Raw genomic sequence first — 24,075 nt, 5'->3', positions numbered from 1 at the left:
GCCAAGTGGGACAGTAACTTGCACACAGAAATATCCAGAAAAATAGGGCAGAGACCAGAACACGCAGGTAAAGCGCTCTCTACTAATAAGCAGCGCTAGCCCGGTGATGGCTTCCAGTGGGGACTCCTGGGGTTAGGACTATGGGAGGTGAGAGGGGCTGCACGAGGTGACAAGGGCAGACAGATGATCCTTATCAGGGAAGTGGGTTCTGGAACTTTGGCTCCCAGGACCTGAGCCAGGGCTGTTCCAGGAAGTTCCCCTCTTCTGCTTTGGGACCCCTGTTGAGTGTATGGAAGGGGCGCTGTGGGCTCTCAGAGAGAGTGTGGGCACACTGGGGGGCGTCACAGCCTGCGGGGCTCCTTTGCTATAAACCAGAGGTTCCGTCATCTGATTTCATGGCTTTGCATCTAGTTATAAATAGCATTCCTGGATGGAAGTGAGACAACCCGGAGATCTGTGCTGAGAAGGCCGGGGTCTGGAGGGGGGTCACAGAGAGGGAGGAGGACTTCTCTCCCTGCAAGCGCGCGCATAGAACACGAAGCCCAGCTTGTCTCTTAGGAGAATGGGGTTGGGATGGGGGTGGGTGGAGAAGGGTCCTGGAGAAACCGTGGGAGAGCCCCGAAATGGGACTATGAACGCAGAAGAGAGCTTCTGACAAAACCACCCAGAAAGGCATCCAAGGGAAATAAAATGATTAGGAATTTCCCCTATGTGGCAGCATTTGCCCTGCAGAACCGGAAGGCTTGCAGAGAGGTTCCCCAGACCCCATCCGCAGCTCGCTCTGGCTTCGGAACCTGTTTTCTACACCCGCTGCCACAGCGCCCTCCCCCCCCTCACCCCCCTGCCCCCCTCACGTGCGCCGGGTCTGAAGGCCCCGGGAGAGAACAGACAGGGAGGTGCACGTGGGGAGCCAAGACTCAGCCATCCTCCCCCGCAGGTCCCGACGCGCCCCTCCCCACCCAGTCGCCGGAGCGAATCCCGACTAATTGTTTCCCGGGAGGCGCTGGGCGCGCTCCGTGGCACCTGCTCCGTCAGGGTTCTGCCCGGAGAAAAGCCCACGCGTGAGGGCTCAGCGGTTCTTCTCGGCCGGGATGATCTGTGGCAACTTCGGGAGCCCCCACCGCAGCGCCGAGACGGAGGCGGCAACGGCGGCGAGGCCAGCTCGCCTGGGCTGGAGCCTGTGAAACCGAGGGCGCCAGGCGCCTCCCGCCTCCCCTTGGGCCGCAGGTCCTGGGACTCCGGCGCCCGGGCTCCCGGGAGCAGCGGCGGCTGCGCCTGCAGCTTAGCGGGCGCCGGAGGACAGCCCGATCCCCGCGCGGAGGGCAACCTGCCGGAGTGGCCGAGCCGGCTCCGAGGCGGGCGCAGCCGCAGCGGGGGCTGTCGGAGCCCCGCACCGTCGCCGCCCGCCGTGGGGGGGCGGTCTGGGGGCGGGGCGGCCGGGGCCGCCTTCCTGGGCGCGATCCCCGAGCGCAGCACCCGGCGCAGCCGAGCCACCTCCCCCGCCGCCCGCTAGCAAGTTTGGCCGCTCCGAGCCCTGCGCGCCTCGGGAAGCAGGCGCTTTTCTCCTGCCTTCCGCACGCCCCGTGTCGGGGACCCTCGGGAGCGATGCCGATGGATGTGATCTTAGTTGTGTGGTTCTGTGTGTGCACCGCCAGGACAGGTAAGAACGGCTGGGCGCTCGCAAGAATACAGGCAAAGGGGGGGAGCCCCTCCGCTGTGCCCCGCGCCCACACGAGCGCCGGGAGACCTGGAGCCGACCCCCGCGCTGCTCCGGGTCAGGGCGGTGCAGCGTGGACAGGTCCCTCAGACCTCGCTGTCCTGCGCCAGGTGGAGGGGCGGGAAGTGGGACCCCCAGGCTGGAAGATGCCCCTGAGGAGCGCCCCTTTCCAGGGGGACGCAGCCTCGCGGACGCCGGAGCGAGGGGCGCGGCCGCGGGAGCGCACCCTTCTGCTGCTGGGAACCGGCTTCCGGGTGGAAACCCACCGCAGCGCCGGCCCGCGAGCCCGCACCCCAGAACTTGGAAGGTGCGCTGGAAACCGCTCTCTCTGCGCCCGCCGGCCGAGAAGGGGCAGCCCCGGGAGTCGCACCCGCAGAGGGAGCGCTTCCGGCCGGCGGGCGCTGCGGGGGCCCCGGAGGGCGCGGCCCGGGCTGCGGGCTGCGTGTGAACCCGCGTTTCCGCGCTCTCCTCTGGCCCGCTCCTGGCTCTCCCCCGGGGAACTCCAGGAGCCTTTACCCCGCCCTCCCCATGCCCCTGTGCCCAAGTGCTGGACGTATGATTCTTGGGGATTTGGAGCGGCGGGGACAATCGGGGCGATGTTCTCAGGCTCCACACCAGCTTTCCCTTCGCCGTAATTGCGGTTGGAGGTTGTGGAGGGGTGGGGTGGGGGCTAGGCTAATTGGCGTAATTTTCTGAAGTCCTTACTTCGTTCTGCCTCCAGACACGTAGTTGTGAGGACTCGAAGGGCACCTCCATCCTTCAGCTTTCACTCGGCCCCCCTGGGGTTTGGAGACCGGCTGTCAGCTGCCTTCTCCCAGAGGCTAGTAGGTGTGGAAAGATGGGGATGGGGTAGGATGGAGTAGGAAATTGGCTAAATTAAGGCTCTCGGGTGAGTGTGTGTGTGTGTGTGTGTGTGTGGCGAGTGTTTATTCCTAACCCAGCCGACCTGGGTACGCGCTGCCGATTTTGCGCCCCAGAACTGGTGGGGAGCCATTCCCTGTCCGTTTATCTGTTCCTCTTGTACCGCTCTTCGTCCCCTCCCCTGGAGGCATGGCCTGCTTCCCAGGCTAGACCGCAAGTTTATCCGGAAGGGCTGGGAGAGGGGCCTGGTCTTGGTTGGCTCAAAAGTTCCCTCCTCCTGCCCCCCGGCGCCGCCCTCTGGCAGTGAGCTCGCCCGCCCGGGGAGACTGGAGTTGGGCGTCTAGGATTCCCGCCGGCTCTTCTTGCCAGGACAGACCGGGCAGCAGGTTCCCTTTTGCTTAACCGAAGAGTCGTGTGTGGACTTATTCGCGGACAGACAGTTTCCACCCCTTTCCTGTCTGCATCCGCGGGCCCCAGGCTTCGGAGGCGCCAAGGCTCGATCTCGCTTAGAACAGCTGCTTGTTGAGTTCAGGCCCCATCAGGCTGCGTTCGTCTAAAAAAAAAAAAAAAAAATCCGCAACAAACTGGGAGAAATGCGCCCCCAAAAGATCCGGACGGCAGAGGCTAGTGCAGAGTGTGGGCTCCCCGCCCTGTGCGCAGAGAACCTGGTGCTGCCGGGCATCTTACAGAGGAGCCCGGGGGAGGAACCAGGGGGGGGAGGGCACCCACCGCTCATTTCACATCCACAGGTGCACATCCCCGCCGAACAGGCCCAACTCCTTTGTTCTCATTACTCCTTCGAAAAGTCTGCAAAAAGTGCCTCCTTTGGGAGGTGGACTGTGCCTCCAGGTTAGATCTTATTTTAAAAAAATATATTTTATTGATTTTAGAGAGGACGGGAGAGGGAGAGATAGAAACATCAATGATGAGAGAGATTCATTGATTGGCTGCCTCCTGCACGCCCCCTACTGGGGGTCGAGCCCACAACCCAGGCATGTGCCCTTGGCAGTTGGCGGGAATCCAACCTGGGACCCTTCAGTCCGCAGGCTGACACTCTATCCATTGAGACAAACCAGCTAGGGCAGGGGTTAGATCTTTCAGAACAGGTCTTCCCCCCTTCCTCACACCAACTCCTTCACATCTTGTGAACATTCTGTTGTGGGGAAGATTACTCATTCCCGAAACAGTTGAGTGTCTTGCTGGCCGCCAGGATTGCTTCGGTGGTTCTCAACCTGTGGGTCGCCACCCCTTTGGCAGTCGAGTGACCCTTTCACGGGGGTCGCCTAAGACCATCCTGCATATCAGATATTTACATTACGATTCATAACAGTAGCAACATTACAGTTATGAAGTAGCAACAAAAATAATTTTATGGTTGGGCCATAACATGAGGAGCTGTATTTAAAGGGCCAGAAGGTGGAGAACCACTGGAAGAGGAAACAACTTGATCCTTGACTTTCAGGAACTTACAATTTAGCTGAGAATCCAAATAGAAACTGGAAAGCTTTAAAAAAATAAATTTATTGGGGTAACATTGGTTAACATCATATAGGTATCAATTCTACAATACATGATCTGTATATTGCATTGTCTGTATATTGCACCACCCAAAGTCTAGCCCTCTTCCATCACTATATGTTTGACTCCCTTTATCCTCTCATCCCCCCAAAGTATTTTATTCTTATTCTACAGTTTGATGGAGGAGGCTAGGAAGGTGGTGGGAGTATAAGTTTGTCTTGAGGAAATACAGAGGAGGGAGCGTAGGAATGGATTCTGGGGAGGGGTGGTTGGTGGTCAGGGAAGGCTGTAATCAGGAGGTGACAACTGAGAGTGGTCTTGAAGGCTCTGTAGGGGCAGGTGGACAAAGTGGGAAAAGCATTCCAGGCAGAGGGCACAGCTGTGCAGAGGCAGGGGAGCATGGCAGGGTCTGCCCCTGTGGTCGTGGCAGTTGCTGAGGGAGCCCGGCTTCCAGTGGCAGTTGGCACCACTCCAACACCAGAGGCCACGTCTTCTGCAAAATTCATCCGAAGAATCAGAGAAGCGGGCGGGGAGGGGGCAGGAAGGGAATTAGATCTCAATTCTTTCACTAGAACTTATTGTCGCTTGAGGGGGTTTGCTTAGCCGCTTTCTGGGGGCAGCCTCTTTGATTTTGCCCTGACCATCAATTCTGCTTCACACATCCATCCTCCGAGGTAGCAGAGGCTGGCTTGTGATTACTTTATCAGGATCCAAACAGGCGCCTGGGAAGTTTATTTGTCAAGTGGGACAATTGTTGTCTGGGCTGTTAACAGTCCAAGATGAAATAAACATGTGGGCCATTTAGGGAGCTGCTCAGATGTCCCTGCCTTTTAATGGAAATGAGTAGATGATATCAAGCACATTTTAATTAAAAGCAGCACTGCAGTGCAGTCGCAGTGACACAGGAGAAAATGTAATGATAGGTGTCCCCGGAAGCTGCTGGAACTGCCCATTGTTCAGAGAACTTGTTTTACAGAGTAAAGTGGAGTCAAGGTAGGAGGTGCTGTTCTCCAGTCTTTTGCGGGTGAAAGCGAATTCTGGGACTTCCAGGTACATTATTAATAATGAAGAATTCGAAGGCTAAAATCATAGCAGTAATACCACATCGTGTCCACGAGCTTTCTCCAATGGCTTGCAAGTGTGAATGACATCAACTCAGTGGTTGCTCCCCCTTGGCTTTCCAGCGTGTTTTAGTGGCCAGGCAGGGGGCGGAGGTGGACCAGGGGCCACTGGCTGGAAAGGAGAGATTCCTTCCTGTGTTGCTGATGAACTATGAGCTGAATGGATCTGTGGACAGAGCCCTCAGCCTCCAGTGAGCATGTGAAATATTGGCTGAATGGAACCGGCCTAGAGCATATTCTGCAAGGACATTGCCTTTGGGGGTATTAACGACTTCTGTAGGAGTCCGGGGACCCACGTTCTACCAGGTGGTTGTGAGATCCTGCTCTAAAGTGAGGTCTTGGAGCTTCTCTGCAGCATCATATCCCTCCGCATGGACCAGGGGAGAACAGCTGCCATCATGGACAATGAGCCAGATTAGATTTGAAGTGAGCCAGACCCAGGAGGATTTGCTTGGGAGCTTAGGCCTGTTACCCTGGAAGTGGACTGAGTAGGTTCTGGCCCTGAGTACTCCTCGGGCAGGGCTGGGGCTGGGCCAATAGCAGCAGCAGGTGTCCTGGGAGATTAGGGAGGTTAGGGTGGACGTCCTGAATCCCAGAGCCAGGCCCCAAGTGTCTCTGAGACATTGACACTCTGCCTTCCAGCTTTTAAAACGTGTTTCTCCCACAGAAGGTATTTTTATCCTGCTTAATGCCAATTCTTAGCTTCAGCCATTTGTAGAGCACTTACAGCCAAAGTGGAAAACTTTAATAGAGTTTCCTTGGAAAAGGGCAGCAGCTCCATGCTCGGACAAGAAGCAGAAACATTAAAGTAGAATTATTTTTCATGGGACCCACACTCAGACTACGCAAGGTCCAGGAGAGGCCGTGCAAATGCTATCTCATTAATGCATTTTCTGATTCCTCAGGCAGTGTGCAAAGGGCTGCCTTTTACACATGCTGCTGTGGGCACGAGGCATTTCCATCCTGAGGGGGACCAATTAAAGGGAGAGAAAAGAACCGTATCTGGAAGCTTTACTGATTTCTCTTGTTCTGTTTTTGTGGGGTGTTTTCATGACAAGAGCAATGGAATTATCTTAAGCCAGGGAAGCTCCTTCACTTAAAGGCTGTAGGGGGAGGAGTGAATATAGGTTTGATGTATAGATTTTACAAAGTGAAGCCAGAGCGAGAGCCTTTCCAGGTCGCTAGGCAAGTGGAGGGGTTGGGAGCAAGGGGGCCACCTGCACCTTTTGGACGTGTCCATGGAGTGTGGGACCAGGGAGCTGGAAAGGCCTGGAGAGCTGGGCTTATGAAAGACACATGCAGCACGTGCCAGATGTGCTGGGAGAGTTCACGTAGTTATCACGGCAACCTCACGAGGCTGGGAGGCGGCTGTGATCATCCCATTTTCTGGAGGAGGGAACTGAGGCTCTGAGAGGGGAAGGGATTTTTTCCAAGGGCACGGAGTTAGTAGGGGGATGAGATAGGGTTGACACGTTTAGTGTTGTCTCCACAACACTTTCTGGGCTGAGGGCGCTGTGTTCTCATTTGGGGACAGGGATCCACGGGCACCCACTGGGGTCTTCTGTCAGTTTCACAGAATCGGTTTGGGTGCCTCTTGGGCTTGTCCAGCTGCAGGGCTCCTAGTCTCAGAGATTTGGGCATCGTAAGGATGACCAAAATGGTGGGTCGTTAGTCCCTGCATGCCGTCTGTACCACAATAATGTGCATAACAAGCTACCAAAGACCCAGGGGCCTACAACATTTAATTTGGTTCACGTGTCTGTAGGCTGGTTTGCTGTTGGCTGATCTAGGCCAGCTTTGGCTGGGCATGGTTTCAGACTCAGGAAGGGTATCTGCTCCTCCTGCCTCGGTCTCTCTGGACCAGGGGACCAGCAGGGCCATGCGCTCTCATCTTTGTGCAGAGGTACAAGAGAACATTCACGCCTCCGCGTGTGTGACATCGCTAGCTTCCCAGTGACCCCAGCAAGTCACACGGCCAGGCTCAAAGTCAAAGAGTGGGGACTTCACTCCCACCCTAGTGGAGGGAACTGCAAAGCCACACGGCTAAGGCTGTGAAGAGGGGAGGGGTAGAGATTTGAAGCCAATAATTTAGTCAACCACGGCCCTTTTAGAAAGTTTCCTTGGCCCGAATGCCATCCCGTCCTCCCGTGGTTTCCCCAGATATGCATATTTCTCTGAGGTCATTGCACCCAGAGCGGTGATCGTGCATCAGCTTATCAGTTAATTAATTGGGTCCTAAATTCAGGGCCTGCCATGTCAGGCCCTGGGCAAGGCGCTAGGGCTACAGGGATGCGTCCTTCTTCTCATGTCCTGCTAAGGATCCATTCCAAACTCCTGTCCAGAGGAAGACCAGCAGGGAGGTCCGCTGAGATCACTCTTGATTTAATTGCTGCCATATAGGTGTGGAACACGATAGGTCAAACTGAAATATTAGCTCCTTTCCGGCCTTTTCAAGGCGCTTACAGAACTGCTGCTAACAGCTCACTTGGAGAAAAGCATCACCACTCTCAACAGGAGGCCCAAGCTGCTCTCAGTTTAGTGTTGTCTCCACAACCCTTTCTGGGTGGAGGGTAGACACCCATTTAGCTCAGTGCTTCTTTGCACACAGTAGGTACTCAGTCAGTCTTTGGGAATTGAGTGAGGGATGAGCAGGTTCAGGCAGGCAGGGTGGACACTTAATGAGACCATACTGTAAATCAGCATATCCCACTCCTCTGCCCCTTAAACACACCCCTTAAAGCCCTCCAATGACACCCCATTGCAGGGCTCACAAGGCAGGTCCTATTTTCAGCCTCATTTTCTACCACTCTTCCCTCCACCATCCCAATCCGCTCCAGCCACACGAGGCTTTTCTCTGGTCCTTGAACATGCCGGCTTTGTTCCGTTTGCACTTGCTGTTCTCTCAACCTGGAGAACTTGCCCCCCAGGTTTCCCATCACCGGTTCCTTCTCATCATTTAGTTTCAGCTCAGAAGAGCCTTCCCTGACCATCCTTTCTGAAGCCCCATGCAAATTGCTTTCTCTTTCATTACTCTGTTTTGCTTTCTGCTAGCATTTACTGCTATCTCAGATTATCTTCTCTTTCTTGCCCGCTCCTCACCCCCTGCCCCAGGAATGCACGCTCAGTGCGGGCATCGCCAGGGCCTAGCAATGTGCGTGTTAACAGTAAGCCCCAGTAACACCTGTTGAAAAAGTAGTGAATGAACGAATGAATGCGGAATGAATGGATGGATGGAAGAGGGGTCTCTGGTTAGACCGGACTTATATCTGCTGCATTGCCAAGGGGAAACCTTTAATCTTCAGGGCAGAGGGCAAGGGGAAGCCTGACACAAGCTGAGCAGGCAGTTTTATGCACTCTGCCTTTAACTTAACCCTTGGTCTGCTTTGGCCGTGACAGGCTTTAGCTCCAGAGGCCCTTCGCTGACCCACCTTCTGTTGACAGAAGCCCTGATTGCTGCTCATGGGAAGAGCGAAGAGGGTAGATTTCCTCCCCAGATCTGTGGGGCACGGGCTGAGGGAGGGAGGACAGACGAGGCTGTAATGGCTCATGCTGTCCCCAGGGACATCCACTGAGGCTCTCTGGGACACATGGGGCTCAGGCTCTCCAAATCTTGCCTCAGCGACTGCATTACCATTAAGACAAAAGTTGACAGCTGCTGCTGATTAAAACATTCCCAACTGTGGAAGCAGAATCGCACTATTGAGATGCTAAGGGTAGGCAGACACAGCCTTTATGAATGCCTTAAACACAGTCCCTTCGAGTGACTTTATTAATGTATTAATGTGGCCTTATTCATGTATATAATTGGGAGTCACTTGGCAGCCATGCGTGTATCATTCTGCAGAACTGCCCTCCCCCGGGGGAGGGGGGTGATGGTAGGGGTGGCTCTGAGAAAGCCTTAGAGATTTGCCATTTCTTAGCTGGGGCAATAGGGGACTCAGGGCCATGTTTCTGTGCATTGAAGTTCTCCAACAGTAGTCAGTGTCTAACCTGCCAGTCAGGAGTCCCCTGGATGGAGTTGTACAGTGGGGCCTTGACTTACGAGTGTCCCGACTAACGAGTTTTTTGAGATACCAGCTGTCTCTCCACCGATTTTTTGCATTGAGTTGATAGAGTAATTTGAGTTAACGAGCTCGTAAACTCGTAAGTCAAGGCCCCACGGTATGTTTGTTGTCCCAGGGATCCTCTTTTTTGGCCAGTCCCTCTGCCCCGCTTCTCCACCAGGGACAGGATCTCTCTCCATTGCCCTCTTTACACAGGTGGTTGAGCCCGATGAATAGGGCTCGCTCTGCTGAGGCCTTCACTGGTGACAGGGCGTCAGATTTCGCTGCTGTATCTGTCTCTGATGCCACGATTCTTAGGGCTGCAATTCTGTATCCACAGACCCTAGATCTAAAAAATCTCAGAAACCCAAAGTTTCACCCTAGCCGGTTTGCTCAGTGGATAGAGCATTGACCTGTGGACTGAAGGGTCCTGGGTTCTAATCAGTCAAGGGCACATGCCCGGGTTACGGGCTCGAACCCCAGTGTGGGGGCGTGCAGGAGGCAGCCGATCAATGATTCTCTTTCATCATTGATGTTTCTATCTCTCTCTCCCCCTCTCCCTTCCTCTCTGAAATCGATAAAAATATATTAAAAACAAAAGAAACCCACTGTTTCTCCATAACTCACCTGACAGCAAAACCTACCCTGAGCTGTGCTCATTTGGTGGTGAAACTTGACCTCAATGGATATGAGGCTATTTATAGTCTTTATTTAGCCAATTAGAGGAAAATGTCACACTTTTTGCTCCAGAAATACTGTTTTTGATTATGGGGTACTGATTCGGGTTTTGCTGAAGATGTTACATAACATGTAGCATTATATTACCTTTCTAATGTATGATACATTGTGAATCTGAACTATATTAGGCCCTTAGGGTTTAGGAGAAGGGATTATCAGTCTTTAACAAATGGGGGTTTGGGTGGGAAAAGGGACCAAGAAACTATAATGTCAGGGGGATAATGGAGCAGAGGTGCCTTCTTTTCCACCCAGCAAGAGCACCCCAAGCACCATCACTGGCTTCCTCGTATTCCCGGCCACTCCTGGCTTCTCTGATTTCTGTTCCACATTTCTGCCAGCCGTCCGCATTTCCAGTCAAGACCGCTCTTTGTTTCTTTTTCAGTGCTGGGCTCTGGGATGGATCCCGACCTTCAGATGGATATTATCACTGAGCTTGACCTCGTGAACACTACCCTGGGCGTCACGCAGGTGTCCGGACTGCACAATGCCAGCAAAGCATTTTTATTTCAAGGTAAAGGCGCTTCTTCCTTGGCACAGGGCAGAGCTTGGGGAAGAGGGCCGCCTGGGGGGTGCTCACCTGGCGTGTATTTGTTGGAAGATCATCTCTGTGTCTCTTGTGTTATTGTCCTAAGGAATGCTCAGAAATGCTGAGGGTGTTCAGATATCCCGGCGGTGTTCTGATGGTGCGAGGGGGCACTACAGGACATGGTGGTGAAATAGTTGGTTTGCAGTGAAAAATTTCTCTGGGGATTTAAAAAAATGTTTTTATTGATTTCAGAGAGAGGAAGGGAGAAGAAGAGAGAGATAGAAACATCAATGATGAGGGAGGATCATTGATCAGTTGCCTCTTGCATGCCCCTCACTGGGGATCGAGCCCGCAACCCAGGCATGTGCTCTTGACCTGGTTCATGGGGTGACGCTTAACCACTGAGCTACAGTAGCTGGGCTCTCTGGGGAGTTTGGTGGGGATGTAAAGTGGAATGAATCTGCAAAGTCCTTGAAAGCCATTGCCAGCCATATTTTTCTTTATTATCTGCATATTTACCTACAACTACACCTATTCCTGCATCTCCCATCCAATGGACAGATCATGAGCACGGAGGGTGTTTCATGGCTCCGTTCTCTTGGGGGTGCTGTGTAGTTGGTTACGCCCACTACATCTGACTGCAGTTCACTAAATCATCCCACAAGCATTCAAAGGCAGTATCATGCGCTTCTTAAATGCATGGTCTCCAGAGCTTGACTGCCCAGGATCAGATTCCTAGCCTTTCATTTACAGGCTTGGAGATTTTGGGCAATTACTTAGCCTGACTCTGCTTGTGTCCTCATCTGAAAGAATCGTGAGGCTGTTGCAAGAAGCGAATCAAGCGAAGTGGTTAAAACAGTGCTGGCACGTAGGAACCCCTCAGGAAGTACTCGCTATCATTACAGGACTCCTACTGCGAACCAGGTAACATGCTAATAGGGTTACCAGCAAGAGTCATAGGCGAGGTACAGCCCCTGCTCTAAACAGAGTGAGGAACACAGTCATTACACAGGGATTCTTGAATTCCAGTGGTTTATACTTAACAATGAAGGGACGTAGAGACTGTCAAGTAAGAGTGGCAGTCAGACTTGCTTTAACTGGCGTGGGAGAGGGTAGTGGTCAGGGAAAGGTATCCTCAGAAAGTGCTATGTCCCTTGAAAAATGAATAGAAGACCTGGTGTAGGAAGGGGTGGGGCTCAGAGCACTGTGGGAGAGGAACTAGTATGTGTGAAGGTCTCAAGGCAGAAAGCCGAGTAGCAGGGCTGAGGGTGGTGAGTGGCTGGAGAGGTAGGCAGGGGCCGGGGTCACACTGGGCCCTGTGGGCAGAACTGGTATTTAGCTGATAGCCATGGGTGTGGGGGACTGATGATTGATAGGCGCAGTGTCTTTCTGATAGGCGGGTGGGGATGTTTTCGTTATCGACTGTTGTAAATATTACTCCAGCCTGGAGGCCAGGTTAGTGGTTTTGTACTTTACTCTCAGAGCCCGAGGTGGTGGGGTGGTGGTGGTGGGGCGGGGCTTTGTGGAGGCTGGAGCAGGGAGTGACCCGATCAGAGGTGGTGGTCAGGCAGCCTGGATATTCCTCTGTGAAAATGCCTGCCAGGGTGTTTTTATGTTTTCTGAGCCTTTTGTGAAGATAACAAAAGGATTGTTTTAGAGCGACTGAACCGGCATGATGGGGTGAGATTTACATATTTACTGTGCAGAAAGCTTAAGCATTCAGTTATTACATGATGACACATAAGAAGTTGACAGGTGCATATATCCTTTCTGATTGGTGTTTCTAGTTTCTTGGGATATATTCCTAGAAAGATCTGGAAACAGTCTAAGTGCCCATCAGCAGATGAGTGGAATAAAAAACTGTGGTACATCTACACAATGGAATATTATGCTGAGGTTAAAAAAAAAAAAAAAGGAATTCTTACCATTTGCAACAGCATGGATGGAACTGCAGAGCATTGTGCTAAGTGAAATAAGCCAGTCAGAGAAAGATAAATATCGCATGATCTCACTCATTTATGGCATATAATGAACAACATAAACTGATGAACAAAAACAGATCGAGAGACAGAGAAGCATCGATCAGACCATCAAACCTCAGAGGGAAAGTAGGGGAGGGTGGGGGTAAGGGGAAGAGATCAACCAAAGGACTTGTATGCATGCATATAAGCCTAACCAATGGACACAGACATGGGGGGGGGTGGTGGTGAGGGCATGAGTGGGAGGTGGGGCGGCAATGGGGTGATAAGGACACATATGTAATACCTTAATCAATAAAGAAAAAAATTAAAAAAAGAGAAGATGACAGGTATATTCATTTCCACTTAGTCTTACTGAGGAATTGAAGGAGGCACGCTGGGTGTGGTGAAGAGAATACAGACGAGTCCTTTCCTCTTCGCTGTGGATCTGCGCAGGTGTTGTTTCGTGACCTTGACATTCTTCGCCAGGGCAGGTGCCGACACTCGGTCCGCAGGGTTTCTGTGGGAGCCGGGCCTGTCTGTGAGCTTCGTGAGGGCAGAGGTCTGCCTCTCCAGTTCCCCCTTCATCTCCAGGGCCTGTATTCAGCATGGCACATAGACATTTGGAGTTGAATTAAAACTTATCATAATGCAGTTAACTACGAAATGAAGAAGAAATGCCTTCTGTCCAGTGAGCACTATAAGAGGATATTTGCCTGCTTTCCTCACTATTCACTCATTTATTTATCCCACAAGTGTGGGTGTAGTGGGCTAGAACTCTGCTCTCTAATTGCTGTCTTCTCCACTTTGGAAACTGCCTCTGGGATACCTACCAGGCTCCAGCCACAGGGATGGGATCTCGGCTGCTTTGGTGGGAAGAGTAACTTCCTTATGGGAATTTGACTGAGGTCCTCGTAAGGACCGTTGTGATTACATTGTGCCTACCTGGTTACGGTAAACCAGGATAATCTCTCCAGCTCAGGGTAATTTAATCACATAGGCCGAAGTCCCTTTTGGCCATGTAAGGAAACTGCCGGGGTTCATGTCCCAGCATGAAGAAGGGTTCAGCAATCTGGAAAAGGGGCTGCGTGTAGATGGAAGGGAGAGAGATAGAGAGTTACAAACATCGATCAGCTGCCTCCTGCACATCTCCTACTGGGGAGATGCCCACAACCCAGGTACGGCTTGACCGGAATCGAACCTGGGACCTTTCAGTCCGCAAGCTGACGCTCTATCCACTGAGCCAAACCGGTTTTGGCAAGAGATAATAATTTTGAAAGGCACTGGGGGTCAGAGGACCTTCAGCTAAAGGAACTGAAGGCTCCCTCCTTGTCTAGGACCCTTGCTTTTATTAACACAATTTGTCCTAAGGCAAGGTGGAGATAATATACTTCAAAGGGTCAGGTTTCAAAGGGTACAGAAGCATTGTCAGTTTGGGGAATAGCCTACGGCTGTTCAGGTGTTTGGCCAGTAGGAGGCAATAACATGTAGATTAAGATGCCTTTAGCTGTCTGGCAGCCACAATCAGTTTCCTATTCAGGTTTGGGGAAATGCCTTTAGCCATTCCCAACAGGTGACTACATGTGTGACTCAACCCTGTTGAGTCCCCAAGTTTCATCAACCTTTTGATGAAACTTGAAATTATGGCATGCTGGAATTGGTCTGCGCAGGAAACACAGCGTGAGGATGTGGACGTCTTTGGGGCATCATTATTTTGCTTATCACAAAGTCTGCCCTCTGGTCCCCCTAAATTCATGTCTGGTGCCTCCTAATGTCTCCAAAAGTCTCAACTCATTATAACAGCCAGATGAACCCACACGGCACCTTCAGCACTTTGCTGGGAAGTCCCTCTGGCAAATGTCCAAATTCATCTTTTGTAAGTTTTGCTTCCCTTATAAAAACAGGACACAATTTGGCTAAGTTTTTTGCCACTATGTAACCAGGATCCTGTGTCTTCCAGTTTCCAATTCCAGTAATATGTTCCTCATTTCCTTTTTAGCCCTCACAGGCAGTGTTATTTTTATAAGCATTATGTTTAATGTTCATATTTCTAATAGCCTGTGGACAATGACTTAGATGTTCTCTAAGAAAATAGAGGGGTTCTTTTTTAGGCCACGCTCTGTACTTCATTCCGAGTCCTCACTGATCACCCAGATTTCTACTAACAGTATGTTCAAGGCCGTCAGGCTTTTCTACCGTGGTCTTCAAAAATGACTCAGTCTTGTATTACTCCACAGAGCCACTTCCAGATACCAAAATCTGTATTACTTTCCTACTGTTGCTATAACAAATGACCACGAATTAGTGGCTTAAAACAAAACATACTTATTATCTTACAGTTCCGGGCATCAGAAGTCTAAAATGGGCTGTCAGGGGTAAAATCGAGGTGTTGGCCGAGCTGTGTCCCTTCTGGAGCCTCCGCAGGATAATCAGTTGATTGCCTTTTCCAGTGGCCACACTCCTTGGCTCCTGCCTACGGCTGTCTCTGCTTCTGTAGTCAGATTGTCGTCTCTGGAACTGACTCTTCTGCCCCCTTTTCTTTACTTCTAAGGATGCTTCAATTATCCTGGGCCCACACAGATAATTCAGGGTAATCTCATCTCAAGATCTACAGCTTAATTACATTACAAAGTCTCTCCCCTGCCCCCACCCTGGTTCCCAAGTAAGGTTAAACATTTATAGTTCCTTGGGATTAAGATGTGGACATTTTTTTTATTGGGGTGCATAATTGTGTTTGCCATAGGATGGTTACCCACTATTGGGCAGAAATATGAACACTATCATGTTTCCAGGGTATTCCAAATAAGTTCTACGTTGCAGCACAGCACAGTCCAATAGAAATATAATGTGACCTGTACCTGTAATTTTAATTTTTCTAGTAACTATGTTAAATAAGTAAAAATAAACAGGTGAAATTAAATTAAATTAAATTAAATTATCTGGGTGGGCCTATATAATTAATTTTATTTAACCCAGTATATAAAACATATTATCATGTCCAAATATGGCCACAAAAGTTATTAATATATATTTTACAATTTTTTACAGTCTTTAACATCTAGTTTATATATTATATTTACAATGTATGTTAATTTGGAAGCAAAATTTTCACCTGAAATAATTGCACTATATTAGATTTAATAAAATTTAAACTTGAAAAGTTTATTTGCCACGTTATTGCATACATACTTAATTATCAGATTTTAAAGATTAAGTATCTTTATTTTTTTATTTTTTTATTTTTTTTAGTATTTTTTTTTTATTGCTTAAAGTATTACAAAGGGTATTACATATGTGTCCATTTTATCCCCCCGCCCTAGACAGTCCCCCAGCCTCCCCTATCCCCCAGTGTCTTATGTCCATTGGTTATACTTATATGCATGCATACAAGTCCTTTAGTTGATCTCTTACCCCCCTACCTCCTGCCCCCCAACCCTCCCCGGCCTTCCCGCTGCAGTTTGACAGTCTGTTTGAGGCAGCTCTGCCTCTGTATCTATTATTGTTCAAAAGTTTATAATGTTCTCTATTATCCATGAATGAGTGAGATCATGTGGTATGTTTCCTTCACTGACTGGCTTATTTCACTTAGCATAATGCTCTCCAGTTCCATCCATGACGTTGCAAATGGTAAGAGTTCCTTCCTTTTTAGAGCAGCATAGTATTCCATCGTGTAGATGTACCACAGTTTTCTAATCCATTCATCTGCTGATGGGCACTTAGGCTGTTTCCAGATCTTAGCTATGGTGAATTGTGCTGCTATGAACATAGGGGTGCATATATCTTTTCTGATTGGTGTTTCTGGTTTCTTGGGATATATTCCTAGAAGTGGGATCACAGGGTCAAATGGGAGTTCCATTTTCAGTTTTTTAAGGAAACGCCATACTGTCTTCCATAGTGGCTGCACCAGTCTGCATTCCCACCAGCAGTGCACAAGTGTTCCTTTTTCTCCACATCCTCTCCAGCACTTGTCGTTTGTTGATTTGTTGATGATAGCCATTCTGACAGGTGTGAGATGGTACCTCATTGTTGTTTTGATTTGCATCTCTCGGATGATTAGTGACTTTGAGCATGTTTTCATATGTCTCTTGGCTTTCTGAATATCCTCTTTTGAAAGGTGTCTATTTAGGTCCTTTGCCCATTTTTTGATTGGATTGTGTATCTTCCTTTTGTTAAGTTGTATGAGTTCCCTATAGATTTTGGAGATTAGGCCCTTATCTGATATGACATTGGCAAATATGTTTTCCCACACAGTGGGCTTTCTTGTTGTTTTGTTGATGGTTTCTTTTGCTGTGCAGAAGCTTTTTATTTTGATGTAGTCCCATTTGTTCATTTTCTCTTTAGTTTCAAGTGCCCTAGGAGCTGTATCAGTGAAGAAATTGCTTCGGCATATGTCTGAGATTTTGTTGCCTTTGGATTCTTCTAGAATTTTTATGGTTTCCTGTCGTACATTTAAGTCCTTTATCCATTTTGAGTTTATTTTTGTGTATGGTGTAAGTTGGTGGTCTAGTTTCATTTTCTTGCATATATCTGTCCAATTTTCCCAACACCATTTATTGAAGAGACTAAAGATTAAGTATCTTTATTGAGGTATAATTGATTTATAATATATTGTTCATATTTAAAGTATACAAATTAATAATTTTTAAAATATATATCTTTTTTTTCCCCTCTTAATTTCAGAGAGGAAGGGAGAGGGAGAGAGAGAAAGAAACATCAGTGATGAGAGAGACTCATTGATTGGCTGCCTCCTGCATGCACCCTACTGGGGATCGAGCCCACAACCTAGGCATGTACCTGACTGGGAATCCAACTGTGAACTCCTGGTTCATAGGTCAATGCTGAACCACTGAGCCACATCAGGTGGGCTATATATAACTTTCTGTTTCATTATTTAGGGCTTATAGTTTATATCTTTAAATTAACAGTCTACCTTAAAGTGATAGTATACAACTTTATCTATATTATAAGAACATTTTAATAGTTTACTTCTCTCTTCCTGACCATTGTTCTATTATTGCTATACACTTTATTTTTACTTATGTTACAAACCCCATACTACATACATTGTTGTTATTTATATGTAATAACAATCATCATTTGAACAGCTATAGCTAATAACAAATCAGTCACATATTTGCTCATGTAGTTATCATTTTCTGTCTTCTTTAGTCCATTATGTTAATTCACATTTTCATCTGGTATCATTTTCATTCAGCCTAAAGGACTTCCTTTAACATTTACTAGAGTGCAAGTCTACTGGTGACAAATTCTTTCAGATTTTGTATGTCTAAGAAAGTCTATTTTGTTTTCATTTTTGAAATATATTTTTGCTGGGTATAGAATACTGGGTTGTCAGTTTCCTCCCCAATTCTTTGAAGAGGTTGATCCAGTGTCTTCTCACTTGTGTTGTTTCTGAAGAGAAATTCGTTGTCATCCTATCTTTGTTCCTCTGTGGGTAATGCAACTTTTCCCTCTGCTTTTAAGACTTTCTCTTTTTCACTGATTTAAACAATTTGATTATAATGTATTTTGGTGTGGGCTTTCATTATATTCCTTGTGTGTGTGATCTATTGAGCCTCATCAAATTTAGAAAACAAATTGGCCATTATATCTTCAAATTTTTTTGCCCCCCCCCCCTTTCTTCTTTAGGAACTCCAATTACATATATCTTAGGCTGCTTGAAGTTGTTCCACAGCTCAATGATACTTGGTTCATTTAAAAAATTCTCCTTCTTTCTCTCTGTGTATTGGTGCTGGATATTTTTGTATTCTTATAGATATTATTGGCTTTTGCTCTAGGACACAGTTAAGTTACTGGAAAACAATTTTATCTTCTTGGATCATACTTTCAATATTTCTTAGATGACCAAGGGCAATGCTATGCCAATAGCTAGAATAGAGCCAATTATTTTCCATCCTTCTATACGCTACCCAATCCCTCAAAATCATGAGATTTCAAGTTTAACTGGTGGGAATAGGTACTGTTCTCAGTCCTGAATATATACTGGGCACTGTTACCTTTTAGATGGTGGTTCTTTGTTCTTGAGACATTTTCTCACACGCATGCACTTATCAGTACTCCACTGAATACTGATTGTCGGAAGATCCATATTTTTCTTCTCTGTGTGCTGGGGTCTCCTCTTATGAATCCTGTCCTGTGAAATCTTGGTGCCTTGGTCTCCCCAGATTCTCAGCTTCCTCACTTCAATTCAGGGAGATTACTGGGCTCTACCTCATTTCCTTCTCCCCATTCCACAGTGTGGGAACTCTATCAGAGCAGTAAGCTTGGGTAATTGTAAGGCTCATCTCTTTTGTTTTCTGTCTCTCAGAGATCACTGCCCTTCATTGACTCGTATCCAGTGTCTTGAAAACTGCTGTCTCATTGAATATGCATTTTACATTTAAATTCAAATTAATTCAAATTCAAATTTATTTCCTCAGCCACACGAGTCATATTTCAAGTGCTCAATTGACATATGTGGCTAGGGGTTACCATATTGGACAGCACAGGACCAGAGAGGCTCACAGATTGTATTGTTTTACCACTACTCAGTTAATATGGGCAGGCTACACAATCCTGTCTTTCAATGTTAATATGTCATAACAACTAGCAAGCTACCTAAGCTCTTTACCGCCATTAATTCATTGATAATGAGGTAGTAATAGTACCTACTATATATGGCTATAGTGAGGGTGAAATAAATTAATACATATGAAGTGTTACAACAGTACTAATCCCAACCCTAACTCATTGAATGTGAGTCCATACATTTTTAAGTTATAGGGTATAACTTTGGCCTACTTTTCTTAGGGGTATCAACTGTCTAGTGCAGTGATGGCGAACCTATGACACGCGTGTCAGAGGTGACACGCGAACTCATTTTTTTGGTTGATTTTTCTTTGTTAAATGTAATTTAAATATATAAAATAAATATCAAAAACATGTCTTTGTTTTACTATGGTTTCAAATATCAAAAAATTTCTATATGTGACACGGCACCAGAGTTAAGTTAGGGTTTTTCAAAATGCTGACACGCTGAGCTCAAAAGGTTCGCCATCACTGGTCTAGTGTGTTAGTAATGCCAGATTTTAACCTGCAGAGATAGATTGAAATAGTGGGGAATGCAGAGGTCTGGAGAGTGGGCAGAAGATTGGGGCTCAGTCCTTTATATGTATTATTGTATTTCATCCTCACTACAGCCATATAAGGTAAGTACTATTATTGCTGCCTTTTATCAATGGGTAAATGAAAATACTTTGAGGGAGTACTTAGGGTTGCCAGTGGACATGTCTCTTTAATGTCTTCAAGCATCAGTTTTCTCATCCGGAAATGGGAAGAATATACTGACTGACTGCAATAAGTAAATGACAGTGAATGAGAAAGCACTTTGAAAAGTATAAAGTGTAACAAACAAATTTATTATTCTTTCCTTCATTAATTTTTATTTCTTCTCATATTTCATTATGTAAGTCCAGCTCAGAGCTGACATATATTGAGAGTGTAACCCTTTGTTTCAATAGTAGCCTATTAATAATATTGATAAATTTAAGTAGAAAGCTCACTTAACTGGAAACACTCCTCTAACCCAAACTCCAAAGTTTGATAGGATTTACTTTGGGGTAGCCAGCATTTTAAGGTGTCTTTGTTATTGCTGTCCTTGTATAGTGCACAAAATTAAATAAGATTCTTATTTTTTTCTTGCCTGAAACAAATTATGTTGTATTAGGGATTGAGGGCAGGGGTAGGAAGAATGAATGGCTGTGTTTAAGACTGGTATCCATCTTCTGTAAGCTAAAAAACATCCTAAATACCAGCATTAGAGTTTTTTAAATCATATGTAACTGTACTGTTTAACACTCCAAGTCAAATCTCCATCCATCACCATTTATCCTCACAATACCCTCCTCCCCACTCCTCCTCCCTCACAATCACCATACTGTTGTTCATGTCCATGAGATTTCTCTCTCCATTCCTCCCCCAACCCAACATTAGAGTTTTAAAAATCATTTTGGAATACTTCTGATTTGCCTTGACTGGGACCCAGAAGATCTGAGGGTTTGGAGCAGTACTTCTTGACTAACAGTGCCTTACTGTCACGTAGTTGGGAGGATGTGTCTGTCTATTGGTGTTTCATTTCTAAAAGCGAATTAGGATATGCATGAGTGCAAATTCTTTGTGTTGATTATTTCCCTCCACCTTTCAGGAGTTCTATTTTAGGATTTTCTAAAGAGAAAAAAATTAGATAGTATCTTTCAAGTAACTTGTTTTATGTGACAAGATAGAACAAAGGCTAATGTGGGATACTTCCAGGAGAATATTGAGATTTTTAGCACCTGTTGGCATGCTAGGCTTTTAGGCTAGATATTGTGTAAGACACAGGTGAACAAGGTGAAGATCTTGACCTCAGTGAGGTTTGGGTCTAGAAGGGCAGACACTGCATGCCCTCAGACACTCTAATGCGGAGGAGAACAGAATTAGCTTGCAGTGGGGTATGGGTAAAGTCCCGAGTATGTAATTTCTTCTCTCTGGATAACCCAGGGAAGGCTCCTTGAGGGAGGAGGCACCTGAACGAGGCCTTGAAAGATGAACGGGAATTAAATATGTGGCTTCTGTTGCACAGGAGCACTGCCCATGTGTAATCATTTTCACAAAGCGACGTTTGAAGCTTGCGCTATCGCTCTTAATGCTTGGAAATTTGAGTAAGATGGAGCTACCCAAAGGGTTCCTTTAATGCTGATCTTCCAGATTTCCTGCCACCCACCGTTGCTCAAGTCTGAATTGTTTTTCCTGTTGATTGGATGCGCTTCGTTGCTAATTACCTCTGGGAGCATTTATGAGTCAACCTCACTTTGAGTGGAGTGATTTAGTGCAACTTTGCATTTAATCAATTAGTGGGGTGATTCAATTCACATACCAGCATCTCCCAAATATAGGTATTTTTGCTCTTGCCAAAATAAAACTCGAGCAGGCTGCCGGAGTGAAGTGGGCTTTCAAGTCCCTCTCTCGGGCAAATTAACACCTGCGCTGGCATGTTTTGGAAAATCATTAAGTGGTTATGTGACTAAGTGTATATCATAGAGCAAATAAACTCTGTATTTATTTCCCAAATCTGAGCACTTCTAACATCTGCACTGAGTCTATTTTCTCAGTCGTTCTCCTTCTCCATCAAATAGCGCAGTAAAGAAAGCAGAGATGGAGAGAGACAGCAGAGAATATAAAAAAATAAGCATTCTTTTAGAAACTGTTAGGTATATGAGCCAATTTCATACTAACAAATTGATCACTGGCAAATCACTTTACTTCTTAGACTTTGTTTCCTCTTCAAACATTATCACCCCTTATATTGGGTAATAATGTAATATCTGTGACACAAGACATTTTTAAGGATTAATTTTGAAAATATAAATTTACTAGCAGCCTGGTGAATGGATTAGTGCACCAGTGGGGTCCCTCAGCCTGACCTGTGCCCTCTCACAATTCAAGACCCCTCGGGGGTTGTTGGAGGCCCACGGCACAGATTCAGCCTGAACCCTACAGGCCAGGGCCTCTAGTATGCATATAAGATCTTTGGTTAATCTCTTCCCTTCCTCCTTCCTCCCCACTTCCCTCTGAGATTCATCAGTCTGTTCCATGTTTCCATTCCTGTGCATTGAGCGTCTGCCCCCTGGTGGTCAGTGCGCATCATAGCTACCGGTCAAATGGTTGAAGAGTTGAACGGTCACTTAGGCATATATATATATTAGACTAGAGGCCAGATGCACAGATTTGTGCACTGGTGGGGTCACTCGGCCTGGCCTATGCCCTCTCACAACCTGGGACTCCTCGGGGGATGTTGGATAGCCAGTTTTGTCCCGATCCCCACAGGCCCAATCCAGACAGGGGGGAGACCGATCCCTGCAGGCCCAATCCAGACAGGGGGAGACCGATCCCTGCAGGTCCAATCCAGACAGGAGGAAGCCCAGTTCTGTGCATTGAGCTTCTGTCCCATGGTGGTCAATGTGTGTCATAGCAACTGGTTGACTGGTCATTTGGTTGTTTGGTCATTCAGTTGCTTAGGCTTTTATATATATACTAGAGGCCTGGTGAACAAAAATTTGTGCACTCGGGGGGAGGAAGTGTCCCTCAGCCCAGCCTGTGCCCTCTCGCAGTCTGGGACCCCTCGGGAGATAACGACCTGCTGCCTTAGGCCTGCTCCCGGGTGGCAGAGGGCAGGCCCAATCCCTAGGTGCAGCCCCTGGTCGGGCTCAGAGCAGGGCTGATTGGGGAGTTGGGGCGCTGCCCCCTGTCATGCACAGAGCAGGGTGGATTGGGAGGTTGCGATGCCACCCTCAGTCATGCTCAGGGTAGGGCCAATTGGGGGGTTGGGGCACTGCCCCCTGTCACACTCAAGGCAGGGTCAATGGGGAGGTTGTGGCGCCACCCCCTGTCACGCACAGAGCAGGGCCAATCAGGGGGTTGGGGCGCCGCCACTGTCACATTCAGTGCAAGGCCAATGGGGAGGTTATGGCTCTACCCCATCACACACAGAGCAGGGCCCGTGGGGTGGGGGTTGGGGTGCCGCCCTCTATCACCCACAGAGCAGGGCCGATCAGGGGGTTGGGGTGCTGCCACTCTCACACTCAGGGCAGGGCCGATGGGGAGGTTATGGCTCTACCCCGTCACACACAGAGCAGGGCCGATCAGGGGGTTGGGGCTCTGCCCCCTGTCACACACAGAGCAGGGCCGATCAGGGGGTTGGGGCGCTGTACCCGGTCACACACAGAGCCGCAGGGCGATCAGGGGGTTGGGGAGCTCCCCCTATCAGGCACAGAGCAGGGCTGATCAGGGGGTTGGGGCGCCTTCCCCTGTCACGAACAGAGCAGGGCGGATAGGGAGGTTGTGGCCCCGCCCCCTGTCACACACAGAGCCGCAGGGCGATCAGGGGGTTTGGGCGCTGTCCCCGTCACGCTGATCCCGGTGCCGGGAGGCCTCGCGCCTCTGCTGATTCCGGTGCTGGGAGGCATATTACCTTTTTACTATATAGGATAGAGGCCTGGTGCATGGGTGGGGACAGCTGGTTTGCCCTGAAGGGTGTCCTGGATCAGGGTGGGGGTCCCCACTGGGGTGCCTGGCCAGCCTGGGTGAGGGGATGATGGCTGTTTGCAGCTGGTCACACCCCCTTCAGGGTGGGGGTCCCCACTGGGGTGCCTGACCAGTCTGGGTGAGGGGCTGAGGCCTGTTTTCAGGCTGGTGGGTGACTGAAGCTCCCAACCGCTCCTTTTTTTCTTTTTTTTTTTTTTATTCTGGGCCAGCTTTAGCTTTGAGCCTTGGCTCCAGCTCTTAGGCCTCTGCTGCTGAAAGCAGGTTTCTGGCCTTTGTTTACCTTCTGTATTTGAAACAATGTTGTGATCCTGCTGGCTGAAGCCCGGCGGACTAAAGCAGGTTTCTGGGGGTGTTGTTTAGCTTCTATATTTGTGACATAGTTGCTTAGAGTTGCAGCTCAGAGGCTGGCAGCGGCAGGCGGGGAACGTTGGAGTCCTCCGTCATTGAAGCAAGCAAGCCTCATGTTTGCTTTAAGCTGCCTGGCTGCCGGCTGCCATCTTGGCTGGCAGTT

At 48.3% G+C, this 24,075-nt stretch overlaps 1 protein-coding gene across 2 annotated transcripts in view; it reads left to right on the top strand.

The window, feature by feature from the left end:
* The first annotated feature begins 1,424 nt into the window (after nt 1–1,424).
* The window catches only part of NELL1 (neural EGFL like 1), a 702,892-nt gene continuing 680,241 nt past the window's right edge, over nt 1,425–24,075 (top strand). Inside the window, exons 1-2 of one of the 2 annotated variants that reach the window (XM_081098633.1) lie at nt 1,425–1,660; nt 10,381–10,509. In XM_081098633.1, coding sequence (XP_080954759.1) covers nt 1,606–1,660; nt 10,381–10,509 — 184 coding nt within the window. In that variant the 5' untranslated portion in view covers nt 1,425–1,605. The remainder of the gene's footprint in view (nt 1,661–10,380; nt 10,510–24,075) is intronic. The other variant, XM_081098634.1, reaches the window with a different exon arrangement.

This window comes from Myotis nattereri, assembly GCF_964212035.1.
Source record: "Myotis nattereri genome assembly, chromosome: 9".
Lineage (NCBI taxonomy): Eukaryota > Metazoa > Chordata > Mammalia > Chiroptera > Vespertilionidae > Myotis > Myotis nattereri.
The sequence above is the reverse complement of the archived record's forward strand: the minus strand, read 5'-3'. Positions and strand labels throughout refer to the sequence as shown.